The 25,957-nt window shown below is 54.6% G+C and overlaps 1 protein-coding gene across 5 annotated transcripts; it reads left to right on the top strand.

The window, feature by feature from the left end:
- The first annotated feature begins 26 nt into the window (after positions 1-26).
- On the top strand, positions 27-22,992 carry SLC11A2 (solute carrier family 11 member 2). 5 transcript variants are annotated; one of them, XM_075737778.1, is made up of 19 exons: positions 27-340; positions 916-1,089; positions 1,806-1,884; positions 8,073-8,159; positions 9,470-9,606; positions 10,361-10,486; positions 10,742-10,861; positions 11,895-12,001; positions 12,690-12,760; positions 12,844-12,911; positions 13,043-13,198; positions 13,607-13,765; positions 14,061-14,147; positions 14,722-14,841; positions 15,089-15,238; positions 15,558-15,631; positions 15,791-15,944; positions 18,602-18,655; positions 21,723-22,992. In XM_075737778.1, the coding sequence occupies exons 2-19, from the start codon at positions 955-957 to the stop codon at positions 21,798-21,800; spliced, it is 1,962 nt and encodes a 653-aa protein (XP_075593893.1). In that variant the 5' UTR covers positions 27-340; positions 916-954; the 3' UTR covers positions 21,801-22,992. The 5 variants fall into 5 exon arrangements, with proteins under 5 accessions (XP_075593893.1, XP_075593894.1, XP_075593895.1 ...); XM_075737779.1 differs by lacking the exons at positions 27-340; positions 916-1,089; positions 1,806-1,884 and adding an exon at positions 3,150-3,279; XM_075737780.1 differs by lacking the exons at positions 27-340; positions 916-1,089; positions 1,806-1,884 and adding an exon at positions 3,162-3,276.
- The last annotated feature ends 2,965 nt before the right edge of the window (positions 22,993-25,957 follow it).

Genomic DNA, 25,957 nt, shown 5'->3' with positions numbered 1-25,957 from the left:
CGCTCGCCCGGTCATGTGACCAAAGGCGGAAGTAGTCTCTCAGGGCCGCCGGGGCGCGAAGCGGGGCCTGGGCCGGGCCGGGCCCCTCCGGTCGCCGTTACGGGCCCTGGGGACCGGGCACCCCCCGAGCCCCCCGCAGCCCGGGGCTGGGCACCCACGGAGTCCGTCCCCCCCCCTCGGAGTCCGTCCCCAGCGCTGTTTTAAGGCCCACGGAGCAGCGCCGGGGGAGCCCGGGTGGGCCGCGGCCTTAATCCCGGGTTGCCCGTTCCCTCCCCGGGCCTTTGGCTTCCCGGCGCGCCGGGCGGTGTCACGTTTAGGGTAGTTGGTGAATGCAGGCGAGGTGAGCTGGGCCCCCTCTCCCCCTTTACCTGCCACAGCGGGTGGTTGGCACTGGAGCCGGGGCTTAAACCCCTTCCCCGGCCTGTGGAGCCCCAGAGCCGGGGCTTAAACCCCTTCCCCGGCCTGTGGAGCCCCAGAGCTGGGGCTTAAACCCCTTCCCCAGCCCCTTGAGGGCTGCCCCTGCCCATGGTGGGGCTGTAAGTCACCCTCAGCTGCAGCTGCCCGGCCCCTGCGAGGGACGGCGTGGCGGCGGAGGGGCCCTGGTTCCCCCCCCAAGCCCCACGGTCCCCACCGCGGGTGGGTCCCCATGCTCTGCCTCAGCTTCCCTGGCACGCACCGGAGCTGCGCAGGACACCTCCGCCTGTCCGGCAGGCACTGAGCGACTGAACCAGTTCTGCAGCTGCCCCGGGGTAGTTTCGTATGGGTCACGTTTGTTTTCTCGATTCCAAGTGCCGTAAGAAACGGTGTCGAAGGCCTTTTGGGAAACAACCGCTGCCCCTACCCCACCTGTGAGGTCTGTCATCTCCTTTTCCCCCAGACATCACTAAAACCAGGCGCTATGTTGCCTCTTTCCAGGTCTCTGGCAGCTCCTCCATCTTCTGTGAGTCCTTGGGGATGCTTTTTGCGGTCCAGACCCCTCTCATTCCTCCAAACGGACCCCAGAACCCCCCTGCTCCCCCCCCAGCAGCCCCGGGAAGCTGGAATGTGTGGTGCCGGTCATGTACGCCCGTGTCTTTGCCCTTCTGCCTGGTGAGTCTTGAAGTGTTGCGCATTCAGCTGTTGCTTATCAGAAAAAGGCACCAAGGGCCCTTTTTACAGAGACAAAAAGAGAAAAAAAAACGCCCGACAAAGCCGGGGTTATCGCTCTGCCTCTGCGGGTTTCGGACCAGCGGGGATCGCTGATAATAGATTGTATTGATCCGAACTGGGAAGGGATCGCGGCTTATCAGCACTGCACGTACCGGCAGCTGGAAAATGCCCTGTAAATGCCAGTTTGGGCTCTAATCTGTCAAATAACTCTGGTGGAGCAGAGTCCAGGCTGTTTCATGTTCTGATTACCGGAGCACATCTGATGCTCGAACCAAACAGCCTTTTAATTGAGCTCCTGGGTTGATAATATGCCCCGGCCGGCACGTAACCCACCTTTCCCCCCCAAGCCCAACGCTGCCGCTCGCCACGGGGCCGAGTTTCCACATCAAAGCATTCGGCTGTCCTATTAACCCCCCCTTAACTCGTTTGTGGGTGGTTTATTTTTTATAGTTATTTAATAAACGATAAGGTTGAAGCGGATGCGGTTGTTTTCGGGAGACTTTGAATTGTCTCCTGATCTCCCCTCGGGGAACTCTGCACCGCCGGATCGGTGCGGGTGCTGCGGGCGGAGGAGAGAGGGAGGGGAGCCAGCGGGGAAGGGTGGGGACACCTCTTTATATAGAGAGAGGAACGCTGACCGGGCTGTCTGCTCCCAGAAACCGTCGAGGGAGAGGAGCGCCAACACCATGCCCAAAAAATACGCCCTCAAACCGAGCTCCCCCAGCTGCGAATTGGGTGAGTACCACAAAACGCCGATACCGGCGAGCTCGCCGTCCCTACGGGGTGGTCTTGCCAATGGGAGGCATCACTCTAATCCCAAAATATCCTGGGATTTGGAGAATAATGTAAATTTACCAGCTTCGGGCCAAAAGCTGTTGGTAAACCAGCTCCCGCGAGGTTTCTCGCACCTCTAGGTGCTTTTGGCGAGGCTGGGTGCCGCACTCGCCTTCCCATGCGGCAGCGACGCTGCAGTTTGGTTTTAATTTCCCTCTCCCAGCGCCCGCGCTGTCGTCAGAGGTAAAGTTAAATCCGCGATGGCAGTGTCTCCCATCTCCCGCATTGCTCCTCTTATTTTTCCAGGATTCGGTCATTTCAGCAACATCTTGTGATTTTTCCTTTTGTGTTTAAACAATAATGAACGTGGTTGCAAAACCTCCACGTTTGGGTAAGGAAGGAGCTGCCTTCCCCGCTGCCGGCAGCTTTGCTCCACGAAGGGTTCTGATTTTTAACAAGCGGCTTCTCCCGTGCAGGTCGGGGTGTCCCGTTCCGTTAGCCCGGATCCCCGCACGCTTTCCCGTCCGTTCTCGGTCAGGTCGTGCTTCCAAACGAACGTTCCTGGTGATCTGCCGAGGAATTAATCGGGCTGGTGGAGATAAGAACACCCGTGTGCTGCTGCCACGTGCTATTTCCCTGGGCTGGCAGGTTTCTTGTGTGTCTCACCAATTAAATCTGTTGGTTTAGTTCTCAGGAAGGGGTCGCTTTAAAAAACAAAAAAACAAACAAAAAAAAATCTAAGTTTTCAAGGGAATGTGCAGAGTAAGAGGAATTCTGTGAAAGAGCGGTGTTTCTCTGTGGAAAAAAAGACAAAAAACCCCAAACAAAACCCAAATCAAGACTCTTCTCCCCCAAAATACAGAGTATTCTTTGTGATGGGCATCACTTGTGATGTGATACAGCTGCATTCGGAAATAATTAACACCTAAATGTGTCTGCAGCCTTTTGCTGCCGGCCAAAAATCTAGAAATTTGGGGTTTTGCCATGAAAAGCGCTGGCGAGGTCCTGGCGGCCCTGGCTGGCTCCTGACGGATCTGTGTTTTGGGGCGGAATAAGCCGCCGTTGGAAAAACCTCAGAGCAGGAACGGGGTTCGGCCTGGGCTGCGGTTGGGGCTCAGACCCCCCACGCTGGGCCCGTGTTCCCCCTCGCCCCCCGTGTTGGCACCTGCACCGGGGCCCTGTCCCCTGCTCCGTTCCCCGCGTCCCCCCGCACCGTGTCCCGCGTCCCCGGTCGCACGGAGCAGCGTCACGGGGCGGGCCGAGCCCTGCTGAGCGAAGCCGGGCTGGCGGCGGCCGCAGGAGTACGGGGCCGGGGCATGGCGGCGGCGGCGAGGGCAACCGGGGGTGGCTGAGGTGGTGAGCGGCGGGGGCTTGGGGGGGGAATGGGGGGGGATCCCCCCTGGGGGGGTCCTCTGGGTTTGTGGGGGGGATCCCCCCGCATTGAGTGATCACTGGGTGTGCTGGGGGGGGGGTTGATGCCCCCTCGGGTGATCCCTGGGGGGTCCTTTGTGTGTGCTGGGGGGGGGGTTGATGCCCCCTCGGGTGATCCCTGGGGGTGCTGCAGCATCCCCGGGTCAGCTCTGCCGGGGGGTGCCATGGAGCCGCTGGCCCCCAGCACCCCGGGCACTGCACCCCCCCATCGCTGGGGCTCGGGGAGCCCTGTGAGCCTGGGCTCCCTGGGCGCTCTGTGACCTTGGGGTGTCCCCTGGCCCCCGGAGCTGGGGGGGGGGGGGTGTCTCTGAGGACAGGCGCTCCTCGCCCCACAGAAACCGCTGATGGCACACGCCGGCGGCCGTGGCTTGGCTGGCCAGATGCCCCCGAGCCTCCTCCTCTGCCTTCCTCCCCGAGGGCTGGTCAGACATGAATCCTCCGGCGCGGTACCCTCCCCTCGGGGTTTAGAATGAAACCGTCCCGCGGAGCCCTAACCTCGTCCCTCGCGCGTCCAAGGGCTCGACGCTGTTTCTCTATGAACTTCATGGCAGGGTTTGGGGGTACAACGAGGGAACGGCTCTTAAAGCCTCGGCTCGCTCGGCAGCCGCCCCGTGGAGCTCTGCCTGCACGGGCTGAGCGTTCCGGGACACGCATTCCGTGTCCTGTTATTGCTGCAGAGCCACCGTCGAGCGTCCCCGGGGTCCAAACTCCGTCGCGTTCCTCTGGTTATTGGGATGGGGAGGATGAGGCTGGTTCCCGGTGCGGTTCTGCCAGCGGTGTGATGCCAGGCCGAGCTCAGCGAAGGTCAGTGTGACCCTGGCAGGGCTTCACCTACCCGCTCTCAGCCTCACCCTCCGGAGGTGCAGTCCCCGACCAAAGTCCACGTGTGATTGCAAACCCTCGGTTTCCTCAGAGGGGGGATGTGATCTCTCCTGCGGTGAACGCAGCTCGTTAAATGGGCAGGGGGAACCGTCAAACGAGCTCTTGAGCACAGGGGTTTGTTGGGAGAGCGGGATGCTGCGGTCAGCGATGAGATAACGGTTCTGTGTTCGATTTGGGGCATCCAGGGCGATATGAAGACCCCCAGCCCCGCTGCAGCACCCTGCGTGATGTTCCCACGGCTCAGCCTCGCTGCTCATCTCTTTTTTCCCCACTTTACAGCACTTCTGAACCAAAATTCCCACAGCCTCAAGCACTGCCTTGTGTTTTTTGAGGGCATTTTAAATCCCTGAGCCTTGAGGCTGCTGCTAAAACAGAGCTTTGCAATCAATTTGATTAATTACATGTTGTGAAAATACTTGAAATCTCAGGTGTCTGTCAGTCCCCCCACCTTTCCATGCTTACAAAAAACAGAGGAGAGCAGTGGGGAGCAGCTGCAGGGGCTCGCTTCTAAATCCAGGAGCCTTCAGATTGAGCAGGCTGGGGAGGAGAGCTGCTCCTTGCTTCCAGGTTGTTTTTTCCTAGGGGTTGTTCTCCTTCCGTAGAAATAAATCCGTCACGCTGTGTTTTTCTGGGAGAGTAGGCTTAGGTAAGCAGGGCGGGTTTATCCCCCCACGCCTCGGTGCCCTCCTGCATCCAGGGCACCTCTCAGCTCAGGAGCGTGGTACGGGGTGAACAATTAGCAGGGAACGAGCTCGTCCAACCCATTTAGGAGTCAACCAGGTGAGCAGGGACCTCAGCGATGGGAGCCAAGCTGGTGTCACAGCCTGCTTTTATCATCTCTGGGCATCGCAGGAGCGTGGGCGAGAGAGCGAGGAGGAATTCTGCAGGGACAAACCTGCGGTGCTGCCGCTCCAGGTGACTCTGCACCGGGTCGGTGCGGAGGAGAAGTTTTTTCCAGGGCTGGGACCTGGCGGTGCTGGGCCGGCAGAGCGGCGTGGGTGTCCGGAAAGCGGGCAAGGGGGTGACCAGGTTGTACGGTCAAGAAGCGAGCGAATAACCGGATTGTCTGCTCCGGTTTTGGTAGGTGTGTTGCGCTCAGGGCTGCCCCTGTGTGATTTGTATAACGTGAGCTGGAAGGAACAGATCAGGTTTTTGGTGTGACCGTGTAAAGGGCCGCTCGGTGCGGCCAGCCCGCGAGAGTGCCTGCGTATGAAGAAAATAACGAGACGTCGGCTCCAAAACCTCTCTAAAAGAGTTAACGATGGTGACGTGCCCCGCAGGAACCGGCCAAGTTCAAAGCCTGACATCAAATGCAGAAATCTCAATCGCAGGAACTGCTCCCGGCCTGAGACAAGACTCATCCAACAAACCCCCGTGTCTCCACGGTGAGGATGAGCGAGCGGCCGTCGGCTCCTCGCCTTTCCCCGTGGCTTTGCTGCTTTTTTTTGGCTGTTGAGAAGAAAAGACCCGTTGGCCCGAGGCTCGTAGTTTCATCAGCGTGCGTGGAAGAATGATCCGTTGTTCGCCCTGCGGGTATTGAAGGTCTAGACAACAGCGCTAGTGTCTTTGCTCTTTTGATTAGAGCAACCTCGTGATACTCCGCTCTTGGTTGGTTGGGTTTTTTTGCCTTATTCCAAGGAATATTCCTCCTGGGAAGGCGACTGCCTTGCCCGAGTGGGAATGTGGTGTATAAAGTCAAACCGCCGACGGTTACGACCTCCAGGAGTCAGAATGTGGCCTGGCAAGCCTATGTCTGGCATTGAGGAATCGCTTGAAGGTGTTCACAGAGGTTACGGGTAGAAGGAGCGATAAATCCCAACCTTTTTTATCCTGTAATTTCTTTATCCTCTAATTTCATCCGCGTTCAGAGCAGCAGCAGGGGGTCACTAGAGCCGTTCTTTTAGAAAAGCACCCAGACGTGGAGACAGAGCGGGCAAAACCCATCCCACAGGTGTGTTTTCACCATCTTTTCTCTTACCAACTCTCCATTTCCCAACTGGGCTGGAAACACGTGGAATATTCACATCTGGCTACAGCTGGCGGCTGCTTTTGTGGGAGCTCCATGGGAGAAGGAACCACAGGGAGCATTTCCAACCCGGCACACGTGGGAAAGCTTTCCCTGCGTCGGGTCGTGAATGAGCACATCACGAGCTCGGCAGCTGTCGGCGGAGATAGGGGAACCAATTTTGCTCCCGCCCAAGCTGGGATGTGTTTTGCAAGGAGATATTTAGGTCAGTCTCGCACTGTAACGAATATTCGCCGTGTGATCTTCTTCCTCTTCGCCTTTATTAACGAAGTGAGAGTTTCGTGGGACTCGCTGCCAGGGTAAGCACTGTTCCTCCTGAAGGAATTAGATTTTGGGGAAGAGATGGCTTATTGCTAAAATTTAGCATAAGGTCTTTCATTAAAAAGCTTAGTGCTTTAAAAAGGAGCCGGTAAAGAAAGAAAATAGTGTAAGCGTGTGCGACAGATAAAAGTTTTGCTCCAGCCTTGAGGGTGTGCCCGTCCAAGCGGGAGCTGCCGGAGGGAGAAGTCTCGGGGGGCTGCGGGGGCTGGAGAGGTGACAAGGTGACTAACGGTTTAGTGACAATTAAAACCGGGAAGGGGCAGGGGCTGTCCAGGGCCTCGATGTGTTTTAAGATCGTGGTGGCATCGGAGAATCTCGCTTCCTTCCAAGTCGCGCTCGTGGAACGCCGGGTTTGTGCTCTGCAGGAGAGGCAGAGCTGGCTGACGTGCAGCCAAAAAAAAAAAACAAAACCCAAAAGTGGGATGAGAAATCTTACGGTTTGGTGAAACCTCATCGCCTCGCTCCGCACCGGCACGGATGAATTCTCCTACGTGCTCGTCCAGAGCAAATGCTCGAGGTTATTTGATGGGTTCGTTGACGGGCGCGAGCGGCGAGTTGTGCAGAGTTCAGGTCTCCTGGAGCGTCCTTTATTCATCTTGTTGCCCTAGAGTCAACCGTGTAAAATCTTGAGTATATTTGGATAGATAAATAATAATTGTGGCCCTGCCTACAAGAAATGGCATCACTCTAGCCCTGCGTGAAGCAACTCTCTCTGGATTATTTTAGCGCGCCTGGCTGGATTACAAACCACCTTTGGAGCTGGTTATGGAACAGGGGAATTAATATTTGAAAACGTAAAATGGGTTCAAATCGCTTAAAATGAATTCCTGGCTAATGTTTCCCTTTTATGTGTTCGCTGAACCAATATTGCCTTGTTATAAGGAAATCTCCCGTTAATATACAACGGGATTTGAGGGAGATTAAGTGCTTTACATACCAAACGTATATACTGTTGGTACTTTAACTTGTCCTTGAGGGGTTTGGGTGGGGTTCGACCTTTTAAAGCCCGGAGGACGCCAGCTTCATCCAAAGTCCTGTTCCAGATCCTGGTTGCGTGGGTTAGATTTAAAAATACGCCGTGATGAAAGAGTTACGTCGTGCCTTTAAAAGAAACTTCAGATGCCTTGTAAAGGGAGCAGTGTTGATGTAATCATCATGCCTGGAAGGGGAGGGATGGTATGTAATTTTTACACATAAAGGAAATTCCACTCTTGTTTCCTTAGCTGGAGTTTCACAACAGGCACCGTCCTAAGCCTGGCTGCTTGCAAACCTTTCTGTGGTCCCCTCACCCCCTCCTTCGGGTTGTTGCAACAGGAGTTTCCAAGCAGGACCGGGGCAAAACGTTCCCCTCCTGGCCCTGCAAGGTTCTTCAAAGCTGAAAAGGGCCGAGGAAGTAAATCTGTCCCTGCCAGGAGCTGTTGGCTCTCTTGTGGGTTTTTATTCTCCTTCTTGACAGGTTTTTTTTTCTTCCCCCCGCTCTGCTTTGCAGCCAACGTGGCCAATCTAAACCAGTTTCCAGACCACTGGAAGGTTTGCACCATGGGGAACTCCGACACAGACCAGAAGGCATCCTACGGTAAGGCTCACACAGCCGATTTGCTCTCATACATCGACCTTTAATCGAATTCATTCCTTTGTCCTGCAAAAAAAGCCACCCCAAGGATTCAGTGTGCCCCTTTATCGCCCCGTACACCTGATTATCGTAGCGGACACAAACCCTCACGCCTTTGAGATGACCCCAGCAGGAGATTTACAGTTCTCAGGGCTCACTCAGCCTTGTTTAACTAGACGAACGAGCCCGTCTTGTGCAGACTGGATCTCTCTCCTGCCCGCACACACATACCCAGGTTGCTCTGAGTCCATTATGTAAATGGATTTGCAGGCAGGGCAGGCAGCTCTGCCAGGTATTTGGGAGGCAGGGAAAAAAAAAGGAGGAGCAATCAACTTGAGTTTACTCTGATGATGCAATAGGCAACTTGGTAAAAGAGCCAGTCTGGGGTTTTAGTCCTCCTCTTAAGAAGGCTGGGCGCTCAGGACGCATGCTGCTCTTCAGCTCTTAGAGCAAAATGCCACGTAGGGAGCGTAAAAGTGAGTAGTGGCTCCGTTCGGGAGAAAGGGCTGATTGCTGAAAGCGGGGAGGGGAGGAATCGGGTGGTTTTACAAGTCTTAACACGTAATCTGTGGGAACGTGCGTTTTCATTGCTGGAGTAACCCTGCACGCCTTCCTCGCAAGTTTGAATTTAGAAACTGTCCTGAAAATTCATCAGGGCTGGCTCTCCCGCCTGCCTCTCGTGCTTTAGGAGAAGTGAAAATTGTCCGGCGGGCTGCTGACTGTCCCTTGCTTCCGAACAAATGCTGCATTGTGTGTTCCCTGGATAGCAACACATTGTGTGTTCCTTGGATAGCAACAGGATTCTGCAGGGCAGCGGGGTCCTTCCAGGGCTGAACTTCTCACAGAGGGTCTGTTCAGCCAGGAGAGTTTGGGGTATCGTTCTCTGTAACGGTGCAAAAATAGCCACGGGTTTCTCTTAGCTCTGGTTTGTGCAGGTTAATCATTACGGTAATTCTCCAGGGCTGCCATTACATCGCACAGTGCCCCGTGACGGCTTTTTTTCTTTTAAATTAATCTGAATAAATAAACTGCCCGGCTCGCTGGCCTCCTCTCACCGCCTGGCAGAGGGAGAGTTCGGGCAAGGCGGTGTGCTCTCCTAGGGTGGATTTACAGCAGTACAGGTTATTTTCACTAGATTGATTGTCTCTTAATAATTAGCGTTAGCTGTGAGGGCAGCTCCTTTTCTCTGCCTGAGGGTCTTGGCAGGTTTTTCTCTGTTTTCAGGGACCTCACTCACTCCTTCCTTTTCTGCTTCTCTTTCACCCCTGCGGAAGATGCCTCTGGGGAGCACGGGGACATCATCAGCACAATTTCCAGCAGCATGAACCCTCTGCAGCCACCGGACGCCTCCTCGGAGGAACCTTTTACCACCTACTTCGACAGCAAGATCCCGATTCCCGAAGATGAAACGGTGAGTGCAGCCGGACCCTCCTCCACTCGCTCCGATAGGAAAATCCCATCGGGAAAAATCTGCGAAGGCTTGGTAGCCCTGTGAGCCATTCCCTTGGGGCCAGTTCCCCTTTTTGCCTAGACTGGGAAGGGGAGCCGGGCTGCTGGATGGGGATCTGGGGGAGAAGAGGGTGCGGGATCTCCCGTGCTTGCTGTGGAGTTAATGATTCATCACTCAGGATTTGTCTCCTGCAAAACTCCAAGCAGCAAGATGTGCTAAAGAGCAGAGAAGTGTCTGGTTTGTAGCTCTAGGGGAGAGGGGACCTTGGTTCTTTGTTCCCTTATCAAGGGAAGGGAGCCGTAGTGCTTGGCTGGCCTTTGGAACAGCATTGTCCCCTTTGCAGGGGGGTACAGCTGCCCTCTTTGCTTTGGATTAAGCAACAAGGCAGCATTTTCGGCTACAGGCACAGGAGAATTCATCTCCCACCCAGATTTACGTGAGTGTGTCCTTGGCTGTCCCAGAGCCCGGTCCTAAACTCCTCAGAGGAGGACTGGAGATTGCTGGAGAGTTTAGGGTCAGATTAAAGAACAGACTGATCCTACAGCAGCGCTTTCTGTTGTGGCAGTGAAGGAAATTAAGATCAAACCCTGTTTCTTGCCATTCTTTATGCCTGATAGTTGGGGCGGTTTGTGGGGACGATGCGTCCCCTGCGTGAGGAGAGGGCTCCGCTGCAGGGCTCGCTTCTGAGATCTCCATCCTCTCTCCCCTTCAACAGCACTCGTGCTTTAGTTTCCGCAAACTCTGGGCTTTCACGGGGCCGGGCTTTCTGATGAGCATTGCCTACCTGGATCCGGGCAACATCGAGTCGGATTTACAGTCTGGGGCTGTCGCAGGATTTAAGGTCAGTACAGAAACCTACAGATTAAACGCTGTAAGTTGCGCAACCCACGTACGCGTCGGTGGTTTAGGGCAGGAGTACCGAACATGCTGCTGAGCTGAGAACACCCCAGAGAAGGAGAAGGGGGGACTAAGACACTCAGTAAGGTGTATTATTGGTTCCTAAAGGTATATGTGGGACACAGGCGTCCTAGGGAACCTGGGACTGTCGTTTCTTGCTGCCCCAGCTCACCCACTCCTGCCTTTGTGTCTCCCTCAGCTGCTGTGGGTCCTGATGCTGGCGACGATCATCGGGCTGCTCCTGCAGCGGCTGGCCGCCAGGCTGGGGGTGGTGACGGGGCTGCACCTCGCCGAAGTGTGTAACCGGCAGTACCAGAAGGTGGGTGACCTCAGAGAAGCTCTTCCGATAGTCCCCGTGTCAGTGAGGTTCTTTCACCTGGGGCTGGCGGGTCTCAAAGTCTTATGTGCCAAATCCTCCTCAGGACAAAGTGTTCGGGTTGCTAAAATACATTTTCATGGTTGCATTTTGCTTTATTGCCCAAGAAGCTGGAGGGGGGTTAAGTTGATTTCTGTTTTGGCTCACAGAAAGGCAGGTTTGGAGGAAGATTTTAATTGTAGCCCTAATGTAGCATGAGTGAAGGGTTCGTTAAGAACCTGGGCTGTTGGGAGAGCAGATGGGGGACGCTTCAGCTGTCTTCCCCGTCTTGGAAAAAGGAAAGCGCAAGGAGGGAGGTGGGGTGAAGGTCCTGGCATCTGCCACTGAATCACAGAGTCAGGAGTAAAACCCAGGATTTCAGCTTTTCTGTTTGGACTGCTGCCTCCCCAAGTTGAAATACTCATCACTTAAATAAGCTCAAGGAATCATGAGGAGAGAAATGGCCCTTTAGAACAAGACCGTTCCGTGGCTGCTAAATTTCCCTGCTTAAGAAATCTTCACGGCTTGTGCAAGAAAGGGCTCTGCGTCTCGTTCAGCTGGAGATGAGTGAGGCTGTCCTTCAGGAAGGGGCTGGCGAGAAGTCGGTGATGTCCCCAACTCTGTGCGGTTTGATGTTTCTCATCCAACACCTGAGACTTTGTCATTGCCCTGACCACGTGAAACATCTTCCGATCCTCGTTTCCAGTGCCTCGGCGCACATAAAACATCCGGTTTTGCTCTCGCAACGAGCGAAATGTATTGAGGCGAGTAATTTAGATTATATAAGTGACCCGGGAACCTCCTCCCGTGATTGCCACAGGTAACCTGGATTTCTGCTCCGGACCAGCTATGAAGTGGCAACCGTCAACATGTTTTCCGTGCCATGGGCAGGGAAAGGAGACCATTCCTGATCGCCACAGCCCCGTGCTCATCTAGGAAATTGAAGGGAGAAGGTGCTTTCTCTCTTTTTAATGACGTTGGGTATTTTTACCTCTAGGTTCCTCGGATTATCCTATGGCTGATGGTTGAACTCGCTATTATTGGCTCCGATATGCAAGAAGTCATCGGCTCAGCGATTGCTATTAACCTCCTGTCTGTGGGGAAGTAAGTTGGGTTTGTCGTCAGAGGGCAGGAGGAAATGAATGGTCCCCTCTAGGGTTAAGAAAGTGACACCATGTGTGCCAAAAGACTCATTTATTTCCTATAAATCTTCCAAAATAAGCTCTTTGTAGAGGGTGATTCATCAGAGCTGTGCTAGCGCTCTTAGATGACTCAGCCTTTGGTGCTATTTTTTTTTTTTTTTTTCTTTTGGCTACAAGGAGAACTGTAGGTTCTGGGTTTTATTTTAGCTATAACTGCTATACGCCAAAATTGGGCTGCAGCTTTCCTGGCGAATTTTATATTCCTAATAAAGGAGTACCAGAAAGACGTCCTCTTCGGCCAGGGAGTTTGGAAATACAAACGTAACAGGAAGCTACAATTTTGTACTAATTAGCTATTTAAAGTCTTTCTCGCTCCTGTCGTTCTTGATGCGGACGTGGGATTTGCTCTCAAGATTCGGGGAGAGAGCTCTTATCTGAGCTTTTAGTGCAGAAAACACACCTACGGTCCCTTGCCCCGTGCAGCTGAACCTCTTGCCAGGCTGCAAACAAACCCTTGGACAATGTGGTTCCATCCCCAAACAAGTGCCCTAAATAAAAAGAGATTTTTGGACTCTGAAGTGGTATAGTGGCTGGCGGATGAGGTCGAAGCGTTCTGTAAGCTGATGTCCGCTCGTGCCCGTCTCTCGCAGGATCCCGCTGTGGGGTGGCGTGCTCATCACCATTGCTGACACATTCGTGTTTCTCTTCCTGGATAAATACGGTAATTTCTCCTTCTGAATTCTGGAAGCTAAATCTGAGATTCAGCTTTTCTCAATTTGCTGATGATCCTTTTTCTTGTGACAGGCTTGCGAAAACTGGAAGCGTTCTTTGGTTTTCTCATTACCATCATGGCTCTAACGTTTGGATACGAGGTATCTTCACCGTCTCTCTCTGCGTTTCCACCAGAGTGACGCCTTCCCTCTCGCCCCCGTATCAAAACAGAGGGGTGAACACTTCAAATTAAGGATATTTGAAGCTCTTTTTTTTTTCTCTCTCTGCCCAGTATATCACAGTAAAACCCGACCAGGGGAAGCTGCTAAAAGGGCTGTTCATCCCGTACTGCCAGAACTGCGGCACGCCCCAGCTGGAGCAAGCCGTGGGCATCGTGGGCGCCGTTATCATGCCGCACAACATGTACCTGCACTCCGCCTTGGTCAAGGTGAGCGGCTGCGCCGCTTAACGTGTACGGGGATGGCGCGCTGGGACACCTGAGCGGCCGCAGCCTCTGGGACTCCGCTTCGAGCATTTACTTCGGTGGGGACGTAGCAAACCCCCGAAGGAGGCTGGGTGGGCACGGGGAAAGCCGTCAGAGCTTCGGGACGCGCGTCCTCTACGTGTGGGTGTGGGAGCAGGAGCGCGCGTCACTTGGCTAGCGCAGCCTCGCTGGCAGACCTGGCCATTGCTTGTTCTGCAAACGTTGAGGTTGGCTTTGTTTTCCCTCCAGCCTGTTCTTTTCCCATCCAGTGACCCGTGTCCCACTGTCTAAAATGGTATAATTACAGATGTAAGTAATATAATAGCACGTTCCTGTTTCTCAAGCCTGCTGTTGTCACCGTCTCCTTTTCAGTCCCGGCAAGTGAACCGTGCAAACAAGAGGGAAGTACGAGAAGCTAATAAGTATTTCTTCATCGAGTCCTGCATCGCTCTCTTTGTCTCCTTCATCATTAACATCTTTGTCGTGACCGTCTTCGCTGAGGCTTTCTTTGAAAAGACGAACGCGGATGTGGTGAGTTGGGGCTGGGCCTTTGCTCGGGACGGAACCGTGGAGCCGTTAGAGCAGTAACGGGGGGCAGAAGGGCAGCTCCGAGCCCCTGGGTCAAGCAAAGCCCATGTATTCTGCGTGTAAAGAAGGGGGGGAAAAAAGAACAGGGGTGCTGATTATTTCCATTTAAACCAGTCCGAAGAGGCACCCAGCATTTTGGGACCTCCAGCACCCACTGGTCTTCGCGTGCAGCCTTTTCTGCTCGCCCTCGCTTCTCTCTCGCTGAGCAAACCCAACCTGTTCCTTCATGTCGTTGCAGAACAACGTCTGCACGAATGCCAGCAGCCCGCACTCCTCGCTCTTCCCAAACAACAACCAGACGCTGGAAGTGGACATCTACAAAGGGGTGAGTGACCCGCAGAGCGGGACGGCCTCGTCTCCGGCAGCCTGGCGTCCTTCTCTGGTTGCTTTTGGGTAAACGGGGAGCGTTGAAGGCCAGGACCTGTAGAAGAATTGACAAAAACAGAGCTGAAGGAGACCCCTGGGGATCCTTGAGCCCTTCGACCAAGCAAAATTATCTCTCCCTTTGCTAATTGGGCTGCAGCTTGGCCATGCCAAAGTTTTTCCTTGCATCCATCCTGAATCCACGTTGTTAAAGCTGCAGCCCGTGAGGTGTTGCCTTATCCGCTGCCGACGTGGAGAATGCTTTTCCCTCTCTGTCGTGGTTTAACCCCGGCCAGCAGCTCAGCCCCAGAGAATTGGAGGAGTAAAAATCAATGCTGTTTTCGGCACAAATCCAGAATACAGCCCCTGCTAGCTACTGTGAAGAAAATTAACTCCATCCCAGCCCAAACCAGCACACTCTCCTACAAATTATTCCTTCTCTTTCATCTGGTCATAAGGGAATTCGCCTGCTTTTTCTCCTTCCCGCTCTCAGATGTGGGACTGAACTGACGTGAGGCTGCAAATCTCTGTTCCAGGGTGTCGTTCTGGGCTGTTACTTCGGCCCTGCTGCTCTCTATATCTGGGCGATCGGGATCCTCGCTGCCGGCCAGAGCTCAACGATGACGGGGACATACTCCGGGCAGTTCGTCATGGAGGTAATTAACGCTCTTGGTGTCTGCCCGCGTCCCCATTCTCTCTATTCCCGAGCCTTTAAAGCTGATATTGATGATTTTGCCTTCCTTGGACACACAGCTCTTGCTGGAAGCTCCGTAAAAACACCCTGATGTGCTTTTCAAACAAATCGGCTTTTAATCCTGCCCCGCGCCCCCCCTCTTCCTGCCGCGCTTGAAGTCTCCTTACTGTTCTCACCCAGCAGCTGCTCTGTTGTGGTTTTTTCCGTAGGGCTTCCTGAACCTGCGGTGGTCCCGTTTCGCCCGGGTGCTGCTGACCCGCTCGATTGCCATCACCCCCACCCTCTTCGTCGCCATCTTTCAGGACGTCGAACATCTGACTGGCATGAACGACTTCTTAAATGTTCTGATGAGCCTCCAGGTGAGCAGCAGACACCTGATTTGGGGGTCGGGTCTCGGAAAAAAACATCTAGCACTGAATATTTTGGCTTCTGGTGCCTAAGGGTTTGCAGGAGCAGCTGAGCAGAGCGAGATGTTGGTCTGCTGGGGGGAGGTAGAGAGGATCAGCCAGGGTCTGAAATTATTTCCTTCTTCCAGCCAGGGGAAGTCCCTTTGAGTCACTTAACAATAGCTTTGGGGAAATGCTGTCAGAAACGAGCCAGCCTTGGATGTTTGTCCATGCTGAGATAATCTGAACAATTTCCACTCTTTATTCTTCCCTATTTTCTTGCTTATTCCAGCTTCCGTTCGCTTTGATCCCCGTCCTGACCTTCACCAGCCTGCCCAGTGTCATGAACGATTTTGCCAATGGATTGTAAGTACGAAGGGAATCGCCCCCGAGCGGGAGACGACGTGTTGCTCATCTCAGGCACGCGTTTCATTCCTCTCCTCGCCTCGTGGCCTAGAGCATCTCCTCCGAAACGTAAGTGTGGGCCCTCCGCCTCACCTCGTTTTGCTCCGGTTTTGCTCACAGGTTCTGGAAGATCGCTGGTGGCGTGCTGATCCTCCTGATCTGCAGCATTAACATGTACTTCGTGGTGGCCTACGTCATGTCCCTGAACCACATGGCTTTGTACATCGGGGCTGCGATTCTCAGCGTGATCTACCTGTCCTTTGTGGCGTATTTGGTAAGCCTGGTTCAAGCTGAGACTCCTTGTAGGTGGGATAAGCCGATGGATTTCTTTTCTCACCATGAGATTAATATTATCACTTTTTACGGGCATTGAAGTCGGCCACAGGGTTGGGACCGATGGGGAAGTTGAGGCTTTTGCGGCCAGATTTGCTTGGGAATCCGTTCTGCGCTGCGCCTCCTAACCCACACGGCCTTTCCTCTGCTTTTTCAACCATCTCTTTAGCCGTTCACATGTTTGCTGCTCCCAAAACGGCCTCGATTTAATGCCGCAGCAGGTGAAAGGTTGGTGGAGACTTTATAACGAGGCACGGTTCCTCTGGACGAGTCTGTATATTGCCAGAGGTGTAAGATCATGAGTGATCAGAGAACCCCAGCCTGGTTTGGGTTGAAGGGACCTCCCAGCCCACCCAGTGCCACCCCTGCCATGGGCAGGGACACCCTCCACTAGCCCAGGTTGCCCAAAGCCCCATCCAACCTGGCCTTGAACACTGCCAGGGATCCAGGGGCAGCCACAGCTTCTCTGGGCACCCTGTGCCAGGGCCTCAGCACCCTCACAGGGAAGGATTTCTGCTTCCCATCCCATCTCCATCTCCCCTCCTGCAGCTTCAGGCCATTCCCCTTGGCCTGTCCCTCCCTGCCCTTGGCACCAGCCCCTCTCCAGCTTTCCTGGAGCCCCTGCAGGGGCTGGAAGGGGCTCGAAGGTCTCCCCGCAGCCTTCTCTTCTCCAGGCTGAACATCCCAACTCTCAGAGGTGCTCCAGCCCTCGGATCATCTCCGTGGCCTCCTCTGGACTCTCTCCAACAGCTCCGTGTCCTTCTTGTCCTGGGGCCCCCCGAGCTGGACGCAGCACTGCAGGGGGGTCTCAGCAGAGCGGAGCAGAGGGGCAGAATCCCCTCCCTCGACCTCCTGGCCACGCTGCTTTGGTGCAGCCCAGGATACAATCAGCTTTTCTGGGCTGCGAGCACGTGTGGCTGGCTCATATTGAGTTTTTCATACCCCCCAAGTCCTCCTCGGCAGGGCTGCTCTCCATCCGCTCGTCCCCCAGCCTGTATCCACGTTCGGGGCTGCCCCGACCCAGCTGCAGGACCTTGCGCTTGGCCTTGCTGAAGTTCACGAGGTTCACATCAGCTCCCCTCTGCGGTCACGGCCCCTCTGGATCGATCCCTTCCCTCTGGAGTATCACCGCTCCACTCACCTCGGTGTCATCCCCAAACTTAGTCCCACTGTCCATGTTCCCAGCAAAGATGTTCAATGCTACTGGTCCCAGTACGGACCCTGCAGGACCCCGCCCATCCCCGGTCTCCGCAGCCGTTGACCGCAGCTCTTTGAGTGCCACCATCCACCCAATTCCTTATCCACCAGTGGTCACAGAATCCCAGACTGGTCAGGGTTGGCAGGAACCTCTGGAGATCATCTGGTCCAACCCCCTGCCAGAGCAGGATCACCCAGAGCAGGTGGCACAGGATGGCGTCCAGGCGGGTTTGGAATCTCTCCAGAGAAGGAGACTCCACAACCTCTCTGGGCAGCCTGTCCCAGGGCTCGGTCACCCGCAGAGGGAAGAAGTTTTTCCTCATGCTCAGGTGGAACTTCCCGTGTTCCAGTTTGTGCCCGTTGCCCCTTGTCCTGTCGCTGGGCACCACTGAGAAGAGTTTGGCCCCTTCCTCTAGACACCCACCCTTCAGATATTGATAAGTGTTGATGAGATCCCCTCTCAGGCTTCTCTTCTCCAGGCTAACCAGCCCCAGCTCTCGCAGCCTTTCCTCACACCAGAGATGCTCCAGTCCCCTCATCATCCTCCAGCCCTCGGCTGGACTCTCCCCAGTAGTTCCCTGTCTGTCTGGAACTGGGGAGCCCAGACCTGGACACACAACTCCAGATGTGGCCTCAGCAGGGCAGAGCAGAGGGGGAGGAGAACCTCCCTGGACCTGCTGGCCACGCTCTTCTTAACGCACCCCAGGACACCGTTGGCCGCCTTGGCCACGCGGGCACGCTGCTGGCCATGGAGAGCTTGTTGTCCACCAGGACGTCCAGGCCCTTCTCCGCAGCGCTGCTTCCCAGCAGGTCACCCCCACCCTGTCCTGGTGCCGGGGTTATTCCTCCCTGGGTGCAGGACCCTACCCTGGCCCTTGTTGAACTTCATTGGGTTCCTCTCCGCCCAACGTTCCAGCCTGTCCAGATCTCGCTGAGGGTACGCCCTGTCCCCAGTCCAGGTCTTTGATGATTTTCTTGATCAAGACCAGACCCAGCACTGACCCTCGGGGCACACCACCAGCCACAGGCCTCCGACTCGGCCCCGTGCCGCTGATCGCGACCCTCCGCGCTCTGCCGTGCAGCCGGTTCTCAACCCGCCTCGCTGTCCGCCCCTCCACCCCACGCCTCCTAAGCTTCTTTGTGAGGGCGTTACGGTGCGAAAAGCCTTGCCGAAGTTGAGGTGGACAACATCCCCCGCCCTGCCCTCGTCCACCCAGCCGGTCGTGCCGTCGTGCTCCACCCTCGGCGTCCATCAGCTCTCGTCCACCCCCAACCCGCACCCGTATGACTTCTGGTGCCAATTTATTCACCGCGACGCACGCGATAACGCCGAAACGGGCAAAATCTGAGTCTGTCTAATATTCCGTGGCGTTTCTAATCACCGATATCTCTTAATTACAGAGCTGGCTGTGTCTGATCGCTCTGGGAGTCTCCTTCCTGGCCTGTGGGAAAACGGTAAGCGTCACCAGGACACTTCTCACGGAAGAGTCACCTCCTCACTCCGCTAAATAGACGCAGTGTCCGTACGCAGCGAGTAGCCATCAGAGCCAGTGCGTTTCTATGGTTTACTGTGTGAACGTATACAAACGTATGTGCGGTTTGCACAGGGAAATAACGCGCGTTCATGGGAAAAAAACCAACCAAAAAAGAAAAAAAAAAATCCCCAAAAAACTTAATAATCAGATGTGCGTATCGGAAAACGCGTTGCTGCTGAAATAGTTAAAGGGTGGATGTTTTCTTTGCTGAATGCCTCTAATCACGCCCGTAAGAAGCGATGTGCAATACAGGGGCTGCCTGTTCTCTCTTCGTATTTTTGCATTAAAACCGGCACATTTTCTCATCCCTTCGCATTTTAATCCACGTAGCAGAAACACTGAAGCTCCAGGTAATTATTTCTTCTGCACTGAACTGGAGAATCTAGAAAAATAAGCTAGGAAATAGAAAATGCACCTTTTTGGGTGACGTTTGAAGGATGCTCCGGCCGCTGACACTAAGCAAAGTGCGACGCTGCGTCCAGAGTCTACCTCTGCGGTCAGATCGTGGCTGCCGTTCACGATCTGACTGGATTTTATTTTTATTTTTCTTTTCACTTGAAAACACTTTTCATTCCGAGCGGGGCTGAAGGCGACGCGCAGTTTCCGCGACGCGGAATGACGTTTATTTACGATTTGACTCGCCTGGCGTGTGATTTTTGGCGGTCAGCAAAGGAAACGAGTTTTAACGTTTGTGGTTCTTGATGGGTTTGTGAGTTTATTCCCTGTGTATGTGATTAACGGAAACACAGAGTTCTCAAAACCCCCTGGTTTACGGCTCAAAACCGTCACGTTGCAGAGTACACCCATCGCCTTCTCCAGGGGCGTTATCACTGTAACACGACTTCAGGTTTTTATTTGCCGATCCTGCTGTAAATTCACTACAAACCCTTTCTCGTTACCCTTCTCGTTAGCATTTAATGAGTTTCAGTTACCTTTCCGGGAGAAACGAATTATGATAGAGAGAACGGTACGCTCTGCTTCTGCCGTTAGAAGAGGTCGTCCATCGTTTCTCCCGGCGTCAGATGAATTACGAGGTTACGTCCCGCGAGGCCGGGCGCTTTTAGATGGCTTCGTCACGGAAAATCCGGTGTCGGAAGCCGTAAATTGGGTTTATTTAGCGAGTTTTCTCTTCTCTGACCATCCAAAAGCCACGACTGGCTGCCACGGTTAAGGCACAGCTCCACGAAAGGTTTTTTTTAGGTACCAAAATGCTTTTTTGTGGATCCGAAAGACCGAATGTGGATGGTTTGGTGTGACACAACCAACCTCTGCTTGTAGACGAACCGAGCCCCGGTTGATTCGGTGCCCGCGGTGAGGGCTCAGGACCGGGGCTCTGCCCGCACTGGCGCTTTACAACCTTCCCCCTCTGGAGCAGCGAACGCGGTTTGGTTTGGGGGGGGTTTTTTTTGTTGGTTTGTTTTGTTTTTTTTTCCCCTGCAGTGGTTTATTTTGGAGGGTTTGATCAGGACCACAGGCACGCGCGGTTTGGGGTTTGGTTTGAACGGCGATTTCTTTTCCCGCGCGAGCAAATGCCAGACGTGCCGCCCCGCTCGCTCGTCCGACGGCGAGCCGGAGGCGAACGGCACGGTCGGAGGCAGCACGCTCACGGTTTGGGCTCTCCGGAGTGTTTTAGCCGTCGCTGCCCGAGGTTTCGGGGAATTTCAGGATCCCGATGACACGGTTCTTAGACGCAGGTGACAAAACTCAAAGCATGGCGTGAAAACTCCATTTTAATTACATGCAGGATCGTTTATGCTCTTCCTACCCTTTACCAAACCAGCTGAACTTCGCTTGCTCCCCCCCTGAGCAAGCATTAAAACACAATAAATTTCTCATTTTCAAATTATTAGTTCAAAAATTCCGGATTTAACCCCCGTATTGTAACACTTGTGGGTTTTACACCTATTTTCACAACCAAGGAGCTGCTGTGCGCGTTGTAGGTGGGAATTGAGGGGGGGTGGAGTTGTGTTTGCGGCCAGGGAATGGCTCCGCAATCCCGACGTATCGATCCCTCCGATTTTTCCTGTATTTGGGATTTTTTTTGATCCGTAAGGCGTCGGAGGAGGTCCTCCCCTCCCTGCTCTGCTGAAATAAGAACTTTCAGACTGTAAATCTGCGGCGGAGCCTCCAGATCGAGTTCTCACTTTCGGCTTCTCCCCGTGAAACTGATTTTATTTTATTCCCCCCCCCTCCCCGTATCTGCCTTTGAACCGGTTTGTACAAACTCCCTTTGCAATTAAAAGACAGAGACTTTTTCAACTTGGCTTCTTGGGTCTTATTTTTTTTTTGGGGGGGGGGGGGGGGGTTGCTCTGAATCGCCAGCGATCCCCGGCTGTAACAAGGAGACCCCCGAGGGCTCCGATGCCCCCCGCCGGCACGTTCCCCCCGTCCCCGCGGGGAAAACCCAAACCCTCCAACCTCCGTATTTCCTCCTGGCACCCCCGTGAGCGGGTCTGTCCTCCCCCAAGAGAGCGAACTTTGTGTTTCTCGGGGTATTTTATTCTTATTTTATTAATCCGTCAGCTGCCGCGGTGCTCTGGGAGAACAAAAGCCCTTTGGGGTTTGTTTCTACCCGGGAAGGAACGCTGGCGGTAAGTCCGGCTTTGTTAAACCCTTGCGCTCGCCGCCTCGATTTGCAACAGCCGAGGGACGTTCTCAGCCGCACACGGCCTTGGCGATTCCCACCGCGCTCCTCGCAGATTAATTAAGCGCTTGCGATTACCTACCGTCGTTCGTTAAGCGCCTGGCCACGTTTCGGAAAGAGCTCAAATATCGATTTATTTTACTGTCGCGTGAAAAAGCTGCTTTAACGCCGCTTGGGTTTGCCTGCCTGAGAACGGAAACCCAGAAAGTCCAAAACTTTGGATCCTGCAGGTGGAAATGTGCCGGCGAGCGGGACGGGATCAGGGAGCTCAACTCGGGCTTTGTTAAACCCTGCCCAACTCAGGCTGTTCCCAGCTCTAACTCTTGTCCTTCACCTCTTCCAGCGTCACCTGGGATTCGCCGCTCACCCCGAACTCTTCCTCCTCAACAACGTCGACGCGGACACGCTCGTCACCAGATGATTCGAACCGCCGCGGTCGTAAGGATAGAACCGGTTTTAACGGAAAACCCTTCTTGTGCCGCAGAAAACTCTTCTCCATCGCTCGAGTTTAGCACAAAACCAGGCACGCGGTTGGGAGTTGTGAACGGAGACCGGGATTTATTCCGGGGAGGATGACGGGATCGGACCGTCCCGTCAGCGGCGAGAAGAACTGCGGAGCCGGCGTCTCGGCATCGGCCACGGGGGAAGATCCCGGGTCCAAACCACGACATCGCCGATCTTGGGGACTTGCTTTTAGGTACCTCAAAAGTTTTTCCCTCCCCTTCCTTCCCCCCGCCCCAAATAGTTGATCTGATCAAGGCTGCGATTCGTTGATTTTTATTTTTCTTTCCTGATTTCAATTCAAATTTCTCCTGCCTGGTTGGTAGAACTGGTGTGACATTAATCCATCTATTATTATTTTCTTCCCTAATTTGGGGGTAAAAAACTTGGGAAACTGTTTTATTAGTAGTGATTTTATAGAGGGGGTGAGCTCAAATTAGAAGGAACGAGAGCAACCGCGGTGAGAAGCCATCGAGAAACCCGGGTTTCGCGGCCAGCGGGACGATCCCCCGGCCCCTCCAGGGAATTACGGCCGGTTTTGCCGTAAAACGTGGCCGATCCGACCTCCTCCGCGCGAAGATCTCCCGCTCCGAGACGACGGCTGCTTCTCCTTCCCACGGGCGTTTTTTTCCCCGATTCGGAGCCGGTATCTACCTCTGCGCAGGCAGCAGGGAAGCTGCTAATTTCAAAATTTCAATTAAAAAGGCGAATTTCCCTGCCAGGCTCCGCCCCGTAACGACCTTTCGGCCAGTAAAAGCCGGGCAGGGTTTGCACGCGGCGGGACGGACCCATTTTCTGGACATTTCGAGCAATTTCGGATGCTGCCAGGAACTTCCCGGAGCCCAAAACCGACCCTGAGACGAAGTTCAAGGTCACGCGTTCTTTGATATCCCCCGGCTCCTCTCTGGTTTATTTTGGTTGATTTGTTTCTGTGCACTTGGCACCAACTTTATCCCAGGCACCGACCACGCCGCGGCTCGTGAAGGATGCGACGGAGGGCCAGAATTTTCCGGTAAAAAAAATTCGATTTAACCTTTTCTGTTCAGCTTTCAGCCCGTTTTAGAAATAAAACTGATGTTTCCCCGTCCTTTTTCCCGGAGGAATTAATTCTATTCCCAATTTTTCCATATTTAAATTGCCCCGGTGGCGTTCGATGGCGTAGCTGCTGTATTTAAGGTAAGTGAATATGGGATGTACGGGTAAGTCCCAAATACCCCGCGGATGCTCGGAGATGCCGGGATCCGGTCTCGGATTTACGGGAAGATTCGATCCACGGGGATTTCAGGGAATTCGCTTTGAGCGTAAACGAAGTTTCGTTCAATTAGCAGCATCGTTTAATGAGCGTGGCTCCAGCTGGAGCTTGAGCTGGGCTTAACTAAGCCGGGGGTTAATTTGGATCGTGGTGACCTAAAGCTGCCTGGGTTTTGGGGTGTCACGGGGTTGGGGGGGGGGGTCAGGGGGGGCAGAGGGGCCGTGGGTGTCCCCCCCCCTCCCCGGGAGGGACGCGCTGGGGGGTCCCCTCTGTCCCCGCTGGGCTGGGGGGGCCCTGGGGGGGGGGAGAATTGGGGGGGGGGGGCTGGAAGCCCCTTGGGGGGGGAGGGGGGGTCCCCCATTTCCTCCCACCCCCCCATCGCTGCCCCCCCAGGCCCCGCCCCTCTCTGGCGTCACGCAGCGAACAGCCAATAGGGAGGGAGAAGGGGATGGGCGGGGCGGTGATTGGAGCCAGCCGGATGCTGACGTGGCTCCCCCGTCTCTTTCGTCACTCGCGGCGCGTTAATTAATTCCCGGCGGCGGCTGAGGGCGCCGCAGCAAACGCCATCGGTCTCTGCCGAGCCGCGCTTAGCCGATCCGAGCTTTGCTGAGCCGCGCTCAACTAAGCTGAGCTTTGCTAAGCCGCGCTTAACTTTTTGCTAAGCCGCGCCTAACTCTGCTAAACTTTTCCTTATTATTTTTTCAGCCTCCCCATCATTTTTTCCAGCATCTCTTTCACCTTCCCCCCCCCTCACCCCAGAACCAGCCCCCGTCCCTTCTCCCGCTGCCGGGAAATGCCACAACCGAGCGCGTCCGACAACCCCGACTCCTCGTTTCGGGGCGGATAAATCCCATTTTGTCCCATTTATTCCTGGAAAACGCGGTCGGTGCCACTCCCGTGGATGAGTTTTGGCGCTTAATTTAGGAGGAATTCAATTTTCCCCCAGGACTTTGCTGCAAATCTCGAGGGATTCGGCGTGTCGCGACGTCGGCGTCCGCACGTCCGGGTGTCCGGGAACCCGTCGCAGGGATGTGGTGGGATGCGGAGCAAACCGCCCGTGGGGTGTCGGCTCCGGAAAGAACCGGGAAATCCCCAGGGGACTGTGGGAAAGTGGCTCCCGACGGTGCCAGGAACGAACCTCTGGGCTGGAGCAAGGCCGGAGCATCCGCACGGATCCATCCCTCCGCGAGCATCCCGTGAGCATCCCGGTCCCTGGCGGGACTGACGTCCTCATCCCACCAATCTGGGGATTCTCCATGGGGATTTTGGGGACGAGCCCTCTGCAACGTGGCATTTTGGGGGGGCTGCGGGAGATTTCCTCACTCTGATCCCGTCCCCAGGGACCCCTCACAGACCCACAAACCACAGTTTTTCCCTCCTTTATTCCAACAACTTTTTTAAAAAAAAAACCATTTTACCATTTTCCCCCCCCAGATTTTCCTAGACAGAAGCATCGCGATGGCTTCTCATTTATAACTCAGCTCAAGCAGGCAGCAAACTGCCCCTAAAATGCAGAAATATTCACTTTATTGGAGATTTGATAATTTATTGCGGGATTTGGGGTTTTCTATGGCTGGACCACTGAAGACCATCCCCAATTTCTCACCTCTCTGCAGCATCCAGATGGAAAAAAAAAAGTTTAAACTCATTATTGATGATTTTTTTATCTTTTTCCCAGCAATTACAAGCGGCTTTTCACTCCGTGAAGTCCCCAGATGAGGGAACCGTCGCTGCGGCTGATGCTTTTACGTAAAAAAAAAAAAAAAAATCCCTCAAAAATAGGCAGGAGCAGTATCTGGCATCATGAAAACCCCAATTCCGGGGTAATTATCCCCAAAATGTGGGGTATTTATGTGGGGGAGGGTTGGATGGGGCCATGGGGTTTATTCTGCTCTGGGTGAAGGGCGGGTGGAGAAGTGGAGCCGAGTCGGAGGGAGGGAGGGAGGGATAAAGGGAGGGATGGAGAGGAGGACGGAGGGATGGATGGAGGGATGGATGGAGGAAGGGATAAAGGGATGGAGGGAGGGAAGGAGGAATAAAGGGAGGGAGGAGGATGGAGAGAGGAAGGAAGGGATAAAGGGATGGAGGGAAGGAAGGATGGAGGAATGGATGGAGGGAGGAAGGGATAAAGGGAGGGAGGGAAGGAGGGATGAAGGGGTGGAGGGAGGGAGGAATGGAGGGAGGAAGGGATAAAGGGAGGGAGGGAAGGAGGGATGGAGGGAGGGATAAAGGGATGGAGGGATGGAGGGAGGAAGGGATAAGGGGAGGGAGGGAAGGAGGGAGGACTGGATGGAGGGAGAAAGGGATAAAGGGATGGAGGGAAGGAAAGATGGAGGAATGGATGGAGGGAGGAAGGGATAAAGGGAGGGAGGGATGGAGGGAGGAATGGATGGAGGGAGAAAGGGATAAAGGGATGGAGGGAAGGAGGGATGGAGGGAGGGATAAAGGGAGGGAGGGATGGAGGGAGGAATGGATGGAGGGAGGGATGGAAGGATGGAGGGAAGAAAGGATGGAGGGATGGATGGAGGGAGGAAGGGATAAGGGGAGGGAGGGATGGAGGGAGGGAAGGAGGGAGGAAGGGATGAAGGGATAGAGGGAGGGAAGGAGGGATGGATGGAGGGAGGAAGGGATAAAGGGAGGGAGGAGGATGGAGAGAGGGGTTTGGGTGTTATTTTAGGGGGTGAAGGTATCCTTATTCTGGGCTGGGGGGGGGGGAGTGTCCCCCAAAATACCCCCCATGACCGCTCGCTGCTGCTGGGGGCTCATCGGCCTCCCACAGCCACCGCTCTGCCTGGGTGGGGTGGTTTTTTTGGGGTGAAACAGGA

This window comes from Balearica regulorum, chromosome 29 (assembly GCF_011004875.1).
Source record: "Balearica regulorum gibbericeps isolate bBalReg1 chromosome 29, bBalReg1.pri, whole genome shotgun sequence".
In the NCBI taxonomy this organism is placed as follows: domain Eukaryota; kingdom Metazoa; phylum Chordata; class Aves; order Gruiformes; family Gruidae; genus Balearica; species Balearica regulorum.
The sequence above is the reverse complement of the archived record's forward strand: the minus strand, read 5'-3'. Positions and strand labels throughout refer to the sequence as shown.

Excerpts from the sequence above, each read along its gene's own strand:
- SLC11A2 (XM_075737778.1), top strand. The coding sequence starts at position 955 with ATGCTTTTTGCGGTCCAGACCCCTCTCATTCCTCCAAACGGACCCCAG. Across the intron at positions 9,607-10,360 it reads CGATTCCCGAAGATGAAACG|CACTCGTGCTTTAGTTTCCG; the intron begins GTGAGTGCAGCC and ends CCCCTTCAACAG. Across the intron at positions 13,199-13,606 it reads TGCACTCCGCCTTGGTCAAG|TCCCGGCAAGTGAACCGTGC; the intron begins GTGAGCGGCTGC and ends TCTCCTTTTCAG.